This window comes from Carlito syrichta, unplaced genomic scaffold (genome assembly GCF_000164805.1).
Source record: "Carlito syrichta isolate Samal-C Ts95f unplaced genomic scaffold, Tarsius_syrichta-2.0.1 Scaffold309091, whole genome shotgun sequence".
NCBI classification, from domain to species: Eukaryota; Metazoa; Chordata; class Mammalia; order Primates; family Tarsiidae; genus Carlito; species Carlito syrichta.
In genome coordinates this window covers 391,122-400,983 of record NW_007253187.1, presented here as the reverse complement: position 1 = coordinate 400,983, position 9,862 = coordinate 391,122, and the positions used below count along the sequence as shown (strand labels likewise).

The window sequence follows — 9,862 nt, the reverse complement described above, 5'->3', positions numbered from 1 at the left end:
GACACCCAAACTGGAGTGCAGTGGCCGCTCCCAGCCACCGCAGCCTCGACCTGCTGGGCTCCGGCGATCCTTTTGCCTCAGCCTTCCAAGTAGCTGGAACTACAGGCGCGCACTACCACGCCCGGCTCACTTTGATTTATTGTAGAGAGGAGGTCTCGCCAAGTTGCCCACGCGGGTCTCGAACCCGGGGGCTCAGGCAATCCACTTACCTCAGCCTCCCAAAGGCGTGGGATTACAGGCTGAGCCACCGAGCCCGGTTTATATTCTTAAAAACCTTTTACTGCATTAGCAGATTGACAACAAGAGAGTCTGTGGCCCATAAAAAAGTAAAACACCCTTGTCTTAGTTGCTGGATGGCAGAGAGATGGTGGGTAACTTAGGAGGGGGCCAGGCTAGGACGGAAGGCACTGGGGACCAGGGCCAGCAGCTCTTTACCAACCAGAAGGGAAGCATCTCAATCTTTTTCTTTTTCTTTCTTTCTTTTTTTTTTTTTTGAGTTAGAGTCTCACTCTGCCACTCAGGCTAGAGTGCAGTGGCATGATCACATCTCACTGTAGCCTTTACCTCTTGAGTTCAGGCAATTCTCCTGTCTCCACCTCCTGAGCAGCTGGGACTTTGGGAGCACACCACCATGCCTAGCTAATATCTTTGTTTTGTAGAGATGAGGTCTTGCTATGTCACCTAAACTGGTCTTGAACTCCTGAGTTCAGGTAATCCTCCTGGCTCGGCCTCCTAAAGTGCTGAGATTACAAGCATGAGCCACCATGCCCGACTGCATCTCAATATTTTAACAAGTGGTTTGACAGTCCCAATGGGCACCCTGCAGGCCAGCCCAGGAAGGTATGCATGATGGGCTTCCCTTTAATATTGGGGCCTGCCTGCTCTACCAGGGACAGGACACCCTGAAGAGTCAAAGCAAAAATGACTAGCCCACTTCAGAGAGACAGAAGGGACTCACCCCTTCAAGGTCAACAGCTTAACATCAGAACAAGGCTAGCCCTACTCCCACCCTGTCTTCCTCCTTTTCCTGCTCAGGGATCCTCCAGTTTCCTATGGAACATGCCAGGAACTAAAGGCAGCAAGCTGCACCATTAGCGGCAGGATCAGTGCCAGAAGCATGAAGACTTGTTGGGGTGGGGGCTGGCTAAGGCTTTTCCCAGCCGAGTCTCATCCCAGTCCAGGGGACACAAGCCTCTCCTTGGGTTGAGTGCCAACCGAGTGACTGTTCCAGGGATGAGAACCCCAGAATGGGGAACTTCCTCCCTGTCTGAAGGTGGAAATGCAGCGGGCCCAACCTAGAACCTCATCCCAGCTCTACTTAGCAGCTGCAGTGGAGACTAGCATCAGAACGGTGGGAGGGAGGTCTTCTCCTGACACCAGTGCAGATTTCTCTTTCTTGCTACAGTTTCTCTGCAGACTTGTAACCCCTTAAACGACAACAACAAAACTCTCACACTGTACTTGTGTATTTATACAGCCTCATCTGCAGACAAATCCCCTCCCCCGACCTCCCACATGCTTCTCCTGCACCTTGGTGGCAACTGACAGTTCCTTACCACTTGCTACAGGGTAAAATCCTTTCTTCCCTTAGTTCCCAACAAAGCTGCTTCCACTCTCACTAATGTCTGCTCCTGTCTCCATTGCTGGTTCCTCTCCCTCTGGCCTTCCTTAGGATGACAAATTCTTATTCAAGGACCCTCAATTATGGGGTGGGAGACTATTAGCATCATTTAAGAGAGTTCAAACAATCGCGGGACATTTGGCACTCTTGCCCCTAGCTCACTACCAGTAGTGACAGAAGAGGATCCCGTAATCTCAGCCCCATCACAGCCTTAGCAATCACTGTGTGGCCAGTGACCTCCCACAGCCACCATTTCCAGCTCTTATTCCCTTCCTGGTCTTAGGCCCAAACTTCCTAACATCTGGTCATTTCTTCCAAGATGCCCATACCACACCACAGCATGTCCCAACCTGAACTCACCATCTCCTTCTAGCACCCACCCTGATCCAACCTGCGTTCCCAGCCCAGTGACAGCTCCTCTATCCCTCCCAGCACCCAGGTCACAAACCAGGCAACCAGTTTCAACTCCTCCTTCCCTCCAACCCACCCATCCAATCAGCCACCAGTCCTGGCGATGTCACCTTTTAAAAATCTTCATCTACTTCTCTCCATCTCTGTGGATACTGACCTAATTCAGGTTCCCTTTTGCTCACCTGAATTACTGCAACACCCTCCTCACTACTCCCCGTATGGCAGTGCATGGAGCCAGACTGCCTAGATTCAGATCCTGGCTCTGTTGCTTAGCAGATGTTAGCTGTGCAACACTGGCTGGGCAAGTTAACCTCTATGGACCTACATTTTCTGTAAAATGGGCATAATGAAAGTGCCTTCCTTAGAAATGACTGTGAGCGTTATATGTGTTAACATGTGTAGGGCACCCAGCTCTGGGCCTGACACTCAATAAATCTTGGCTGTCAGCCGGGCTCAGTGGTTCAGCCTGTAATCCCAGCACTTTGGGAGGCCAAGGTGAGTGGATTGCCTGAGCCCCGCGGGTTCAAGACCCACCCGGGCAACTTGGCAAGGCCTCGTCTCTACAATAAATCAAAAATTAGCCGGGCGTGGCAGCGCGTGCCTGTAGTTCTGGCTACTTGGAAGGCTGAGACGGAAGGATCCCCAGAGCCCAGCAGGTCAAGGCTGCGATGGCTGGGAGCGTGCCACTGCACTCCAGTTTGGGTGAAAGAGTGAGACTCCAACTCAAAAAATAAATAAATAAATAAATCTTGGCTGTTATTATTAGTCTTATTATTTCCAATCTACCCTTCACTCAGTATTCAGAGATAATCTGATCAGACCATGCCTGCTTAATCCTCCTCAGGGGCTCCCCACTTTTCTTGGAACAACCCTAGCTCTTGAGGCTCTGTCGATCTGGTAAATCTTGCCTCTAAGACTTTGCTTGTGCTGTTCCCTGCACTGAAACATTCTCTCCCCCATCTCTTCCTATCGCAAGCATCTGCTCTGGTGCTGCCCCTCCCAGAGTCCTCCCCAGAACACTCCAAGCAGGATGAGTGACTCTTGCTCCCCGTATGCCCGGTCCAATTTGTTCTATATTCCCATGTCTTAGTCATTTTAGAATTCCCAGAGTTCAGTGCAGATCCTGGCTTCCAGCAAGCGCTCCACAGAACAAGCTGAATTCCAGCACTTCTGGGCTTCCTAGGGCCAGAGCTCCTCAGCCCAGAGAGTGGGCTGGCACCAGGCATATCTGAAGGAGGGCCTGGGAACAGTGTGAATGCTGAGGCGAGCTGTCTGCCTACCTGTTCTCGAATTTTTCCATGAAGCAGTCCCCTCCTCTGATCTGGCATGGGGCTGAGGGTGAGGGCAGTGTTACAGGGCTGCCCAGCAAGGGTGCTCCCCAAAGCAGCTGAGGGCAAGGAGATGGCGCCAGGCCTTAGCCAAACCTTCTCTGATGAGGGCTAGGGCTAAGAGCACAACCCAGTGACGTCTGGGGTCAGGGAGGGTAGGATAGAGGACAAGGCTGCCTCCTTCACACTTGCACTCCCACCCGAGTTCAGAGCCTTCTGCCAGGGTTGGCGATGACTTGGGCCAAAGCTTCCTCTCTCAGGGCCTGGGTCTCCCTCCTCACCACTGGAAACCCTTTCCAGTCCCATCATGTCCTCAATGCTGATCTAGATGACAAGTGTAGTATCAGGATACAGAGAATCAGGGGATGCGAAGACCTGGGAGTCAGAGGGCACTAGAAGGCAGGGAGACTTTTGTTTTTGAGTCAGAATCTCACTCTGTCACCCTGACTGGAGTGCAGTGGCACACTTACAGCCACCACAGCTTCGACCTGCTGGGCTCAGGCAATCCTTCTGCCTTAGCCTTCCAAGTAGATGAACTACAGGCATGTGCCACCACGCTCAGCTAATTTTTTACTTATTGTAGAGAGGAGGTCTCGCCAAGTTGCCCAGGCTGGTCTCGAACCCCTGAGCGCAGGCAATCCTCTCACCTTGGCCTCCCAAAGTGCTGGGATTATAGAGGTGAGCCACTGCGCCCGGCAAGAGACTTTTACCCTCTCAAGCACACGGCTGCCTACACTGTCCCCCTTACCCATACACACAGAGGCTGGTGCATACCAGAGAACAGAAAAGGAGAAAGTTTATTGAAAACTATATACAGTTGGTCCAGCACCTACCACAGGCCGGTCCCTTCCACACCTCAGGCGGTGTCTCAGCCCCTAAAGGGGGAGAATGGGGCTGGGTCCAGGGCCCAGACTCCCTTGGGCAGCTTGGCAGTCAGGCCCCACTGTGGATCTTTGTAAAGGTTCGGCTCTAAATGGCCTGAGGGTGGTGGGCTGGGGACAGGGAATGGGTCCCTGCCCTGGCCTAGTCACAGCCTGGATAGGGGAACACTATTCTGAAACGTGGGCCCAAGAGGGCCCAGCTACACTGTCCAGAAGTCCTGGCTGCTCCTCTCTTAGGTCTTCCTGGACATGGAGACAAACAGCCTCCCTACGACCTCACCCCTCATGGTGGGCCCCATGGGTTTCATGGGCTTGGACTGGGGACACCAGGTACCCTTCCTCCCCACGATGACTCAGGGTCCAGAGCTCCTGGAGCACTCCCCAAGCAGAAGACTTGAGGTTAAGAGGTGAGCGTTAGGGAGGTCACAGCACAGGGCCCAGGACCAGGGTCTCCAGGCAGGGAGTGGCTTGGGGGTCAGGGTGTCCCGCTGTAGGAATAGTCTGCTTTATTGTGCATCACCAGCCGGTCATCCACGAAGTAGAAGCTGTCGGACTGTGTCTCATACGGGTGGCGGATCATCTCACTGACTGCAAGAGAGGCCCAGCCAGGCCGGGTGAAGGTCAGGAGTCTGAGTCAGGCCACTGTGGAAGCTTCGGGTCTAGGGGACAGGGACAGCTGAACAACCCCAGAAAGCTCCCCAGCCTCTTTGAGCCCGTTTCTCTACAGGTGATGTGGAACAGTGCCAGATACAAGAGACTCAGGGCGAGAAGAAAAGGGGTCAGACCCACAAGCACCCCCACCACCGGCCTGCTCTCTACGTGTCCCCCTCTTCCCCTGCTTCCACGAGACCCACGTACTCAGCTCCTCAGAGAGAGGGGGGAAGTCGTAGATGTGCTCGCAGGTGTTCTTGCTGCTGGGGATGCAGAAGCCAAAATGGAAGTCAAAGCTTTTGAGGAGCTGGTTGCGGAAGTAGTGCCTCTCGATCATGCGGAAGTTGTTGACCGGCTTGTCTCCCACTGTGAACTCCACCCTGAGCAAGAGAAGGGGCAGGGATGAGCCTGGCCCTGAAGTCAGCCAGCCAGCCAGGCTCAGGACAGGCCACCCAGAAGAGAGGCTCAGGAGGGACTCAGAAAGGGCTCACTCCCACCCTCTCCCTCATCACCAGCCCTCACCCCCAGCCCGGTGACTCACGTGGCTCCCACCTGCCTCAGGCGGAGAAAGGCAGGCGTGAACTGGTAGCGGACAAAGCGCCCAGCATTGGGGTCCAGGTCCCGCCGGTTGATGGGCAACCGCTCTGCAATGTACCCCAGCTGGGCTCAGTGGACTTCAGGCTAGGCCCCTGCCCACCCAGGGTTCCACCCCAGGGCCCCTGTCTGTCTTTTTAAAAACTCCCCAGGAGATTCTGGTGCACACTGAGGGTTCAGACCATTGGCCAAATTGTGCCACCTGGGGCTTCTAGGTCAGCAAATCACCAATTTCCTCTGAAGTCTCTAGAGCCACAGGATGCAGTGGCCTGAGGCCTCTGGGGATGCAGTTCCCAGTGAGCCCTGCAGAGGGCAGACTGGCAGGACCAAAGAGGCAGGACTATCCTCCCAAGATGTTCAATCCCAGAAACAGATGGGAAGGAAAAAAGGCCTCCCGCCTGCAGACTCCTGAGAATCATGCTGGAGACCAAGCCCCAGCTCTGCTCTGATTCCTCTGTGGCTCAAGGAGTTTCTGGGCAGCCCACCCCACAGCTTTTGCCCACCTGCCCTTGTCAATGGCCCACTCACCTGAGGCTGGGGGCTTCTTGATTTCAAAGAGGACAGTGCCTGAGTCCATGTCCCGAATCTTAAACCTGACGAAGTCGATCTTGTAGATATTCTCCTCAGGGGAACAGAGGTAATCTAGGGGAGACAGAGAGCTGACCAAGGAAGAGGCCCAAAATCCCTGCTGCCAGTTCAACTTTTGTGGGACCCCAGACTACCTACCACTTTCCCTGATACCTAGGATCACTGGCCTCCAGAAAGAGGGAAGTGAGCTCCTGACTTGAGGGAGCCCCCAAAATGTGGAAGAGCCCTATAGGGACCTAAGGGGGGATGGTCAGCCCCATCCTAGTGGTCTCTGGAGGTCAGGGCAGGACATAGAAGGGTAGAGGACAAGGCCACTTCCTACTTTCCCTGGAGTTGAGGGTCCTTATTTTGGCCCCTCCTCTGCTAGGGCTACCTGGGTGCCTTTGGGAGAATGGGGTCTCCAGCCTGATGGGAAGCCACAGCATGAGGGAAGACACAGCCCTGCTTTTGGGGACTTCACTCTAAAGGGGGTGACACAGCTCCATGTTGGGAGAGACACAGTCCTTCTCTGGAGGATAACCACACCCTTACCCCACGGCCGGGGGGTCTAGATATTACATCTAGATGTGTTGGCAAGGCTGATATCCAGAGGACTTTCCCTGATAAGGGTAGTGCTAAACAACCCCTTCCCTGTTCCTCCTCACCCCAGCCCCCTCCTCTTTCTGTAAGCGGCTTATGCGAGCCCAGCTCCATTAAGCAGCTTAGCTAAAGCTCTGCTGACTCAAGCCCAGAGCCTAGGATATGGGGGGAAGGCAGCCAACTTTGCTCCCATCCTTTGTTGATCTCCAAATGGGAGAAAGTCTTAGCACACAGAGGGAACCCCTTTAGAGGTCATCTATCCAGCCCTGGCTCTGAGCCACCTTCACAGAGAAAGTACTCCTGACCCCACAGAGAATAGCACAGGCTAGGCCAGGAAGAGGGTGTAGCAGGTACAGCAGGGGTGTGGATGGGGGTCAGGGCTCCTCAGGCCCAAAAGGAGAACCAAGAACAGTGGGAGGCCTTGCCTAAGACAGCTCAGGAACCTCCAGGGCCTGAGCTAACCCTCATTCTCTTGCAGAAGCAACTGCAAAGGCCCAGGGAGGTCCTGGCAGCACATAGGAAGCAGCAGAGAGGTGCAGTGGGAGACTGCAGCCTGCACAGCACCACATCCTCCCCTGCTGGCCCAGAGGCCCGGAAATCACCCTCCAGGGCCCTGGACTACCTCCTATTCCTCTTGGGCAGGAAGAGGAAGTGAATATACAGTTATTCTCTCTTCCCCAGGCCTGACTTGTCCCCAAGCCTGGGGCAGCCCCCTCCAGGAAGCCCTCCTGGCAACCATCTGGCATGTTGGGGCCCAGCAGGAACTACACAAGGCTTAGAGAAGAGGTAGGGCCCTGAGCCCTGGCCTGTCTGCCATGGGGCAGAATGGTGGGATAATAGAGTGGCCAGGCCCTACCTCACCCTGTACTCACATTATTTTCATGGAACGTAAGCACTTGTACAAAGATTTAGAAAGAAGGCACAGGGAGAGGAGGTGACAGATTCGGGAGCAGCATGCCAGCTGCCAAACTCCCAGCTACCTGTAAGGCCCTCTCATTCTCCAACTCTTAGAGCCTCTCTTGTCATTTTGGAACAACCTCCTGCAGTATGACCTCAGTCTCTTCTACTGCAAACTCAGTCTGTTAACCCCTCTGTTCCGAGAGGAAGTAGAACAGGGGATGCCTGTGGCTCCCAACAACTATGGCCACTCCCTCCCTTCTAGGAAGGATGAAGCCTGGGACCCAGGGTCAGGTCAGAATGAGGGGCAGAGTGGCCAAGGGCTCAGAGCACAACTGCTCTATAACCCTCAGCCACAAATAGCTTCCTAAGCTGGATTCAGGGCCTGGTAATCCAGGAACAGCAAACCTCAGACCTGTGTGATTAGGGTCACAAGAGACCAGGCAAGGGGTGCCAGAGTAGACAGCCCTGGAACTCTGTTCTCAACTCCTGCACAGAAAAGGGCTCCCATGAAGCCCCTTCTCCTACTCATCCCCCATGGATGTTCCATCTCCAAGGGCTATGAATTTCCTCCAAATTAGGAGACATGGTGGTAAATGAGCAGGAAGCCCCTCTAGTTACAAAATTTAAAAAGTTACCCTGGACCCAGTCAGTCTGACTTTTGGATTTCCTCTAAAAAAGTTCTTCCCCAGAGCTAAACTGAATTCTGAATGCTGCTGTTGCAAACTGCAGACCAATTGGCTCCAACATCAGCCTGGTCCAGGCCCCCCTCCCTCCACCAATGCCTGCTTGGGCAAGGGAGCTCAGCACTCTGGGGGCCTAGCCAAGAATGGCTGCTGCCTAGCTCAGAAAGGAGGGAGGAGCTGGGCCTCCAGGGACCCAGGTGCACAGGCTCAGGCCTGCCATCATCGTCCCCTCCACAGCTCTGTCTGGAAGCCCTGTGTTCTGCTGCTCCTGCAGCTCCAAGTCTCAGGTCCACTCTAACACCTGCCCTCCATCCCCACAGAGAAGGGCCCCAAGAGTTGCTCTCACAAAGGGAGCCAGGGAAGGTTGCTGATGAACTAGGCCAAAGTGGAGGCCACAGTCTCTCCAGATACCCCCTGTTCTCCGAGACTCTGCCACAGCCTCTGCTATGAGGCTTCCTAGCCTTTATTCCCTGCCTATGATGACCACCTCCGTTGCCCTGATTGTCTAGTTATCTGCCTCTAGGCAGCAGCCATGAGCAGCTCTGTGGGGTCAGAGATACTACTGATAAGAGAGCCCCAGGTACAGAGCATGCATAGCATGCCAGGCACTGCACAAAATCAGAGGACTTATCTCCATTTTACAGAAGAAGAGATATGCTCAGGGAAGAGAGGTTACTTGTCCAAGGTCATACAGCTAATTATATGGCAAAGCTGGGACTCCAACCCAGGCAATCCAACTCAGAAACTCTTAACAACGGTGGAGACCAGGCCTCCCTTGATGGGAAAGCCCCCAGAAGAGAACAGACTCTAGTCCATGTTTACAGGGACATTAAACCACTCCCATGGTAGGACCCAGAGCCAACACACTGAGGCTTCCTGCTCAGTTCCTTTCCTGAGGAGGAAAGTGGCCCCAAGTCTTCCTGGGGATCAGGGTAAGGGTATGAATGATTAGGGAGACTTGGAGAGTCTTAATGCCCTAAGTAACTCAGCTTCCACCTAGCTTCCAGCGTGAGGGCTGAGGACAGAATGCACTCAGCCTCCTCTTCATTAGTGCGGAGACTGGCCTCAAAGCACTGTGAAGTCTCCACAGGGAAAGGGTTACAGTTGCAGCTGCTGCCCCACCTCCACCACAGGAAAAGGGGCTGGACCTCAAAAAGGAAGGAGTGGGGTGGAAATAAATCTCTAAAGGGAGAAGAGGGGCACACAGGGAGACCAAGGGAAGTGAGGACAGAGATCTCAGGCCTGGAGGCAGAAGGGGGAGTAGAGGACACCGGCGAGGGGGACCCGGTGGGGGAGGGGAGGCGGGAAAGGGGGCGGGGGCCAAGGCTCGGCTCGCCGTGAGGGGCCCCTCGCTCGCTCTCCCTCCCGCCCGCGGGCGGCGCTCCCTCGCCGGTGCTCACCGCCGGTGATCCGCTGCAGCCCCAGCACGTCCTCCGGCGCGATCGGCGGCTTCCTCTGCAGCGGCCCCGGCCTGGGTCCCGGGCCTGCCTCCGGCTCCGACTCGGACCCAGATTCGGATTCCGCCTGCGGCTCGGGCATGGGCTCCACGCTTGGGCCCGAGGGCCCCGGAGCGGGTTCCGCCCCCGTCCCGACCCCGCCACCGCCCTTCTTCACCTTCATGGCCTC

General features: G+C 55.0%; 1 protein-coding gene across 3 annotated transcripts; it reads right to left on the bottom strand.

Moving 5' to 3' along the window:
• Positions 1-4,131: 4,131 nt before the first annotated feature.
• UNC119 (unc-119 lipid binding chaperone) lies at positions 4,132-9,861 on the bottom strand. 3 transcript variants are annotated; one of them, XM_008066707.1, is made up of 5 exons: positions 9,637-9,861; positions 6,015-6,128; positions 5,434-5,536; positions 5,100-5,272; positions 4,132-4,829 (listed from the first exon to the last, which is right to left on the bottom strand). In XM_008066707.1, exons 1-5 carry the CDS (start codon positions 9,854-9,856, stop codon positions 4,717-4,719), a joined length of 723 nt encoding a protein of 240 aa, XP_008064898.1. In that variant the 5' UTR covers positions 9,857-9,861; the 3' UTR covers positions 4,132-4,716. The 3 variants fall into 3 exon arrangements, with proteins under 3 accessions (XP_008064898.1, XP_021572596.1, XP_008064897.1); XM_021716921.1 differs by having other exon boundaries at positions 4,132-4,825; positions 9,637-9,856; XM_008066706.1 differs by having other exon boundaries at positions 4,132-5,272; positions 9,637-9,856.
• Between the last annotated feature and the right edge of the window lies 1 nt (position 9,862).

Bases quoted from the DNA above. Each gene is read 5' to 3' on its own strand.
- UNC119 (XM_008066706.1), bottom strand. From the start codon at position 9,856: ATGAAGGTGAAGAAGGGCGGTGGCGGGGTCGGGACGGGGGCGGAACCC. The intron at 6,129-9,636 runs GTGAGCACCGGC...TGTCTCCCCTAG, and splicing joins GCTGCAGCGGATCACCGGCG to ATTACCTCTGTTCCCCTGAG. The intron at 5,537-6,014 runs GTGAGTGGGCCA...GGTACATTGCAG, and splicing joins CAAGAAGCCCCCAGCCTCAG to AGCGGTTGCCCATCAACCGG.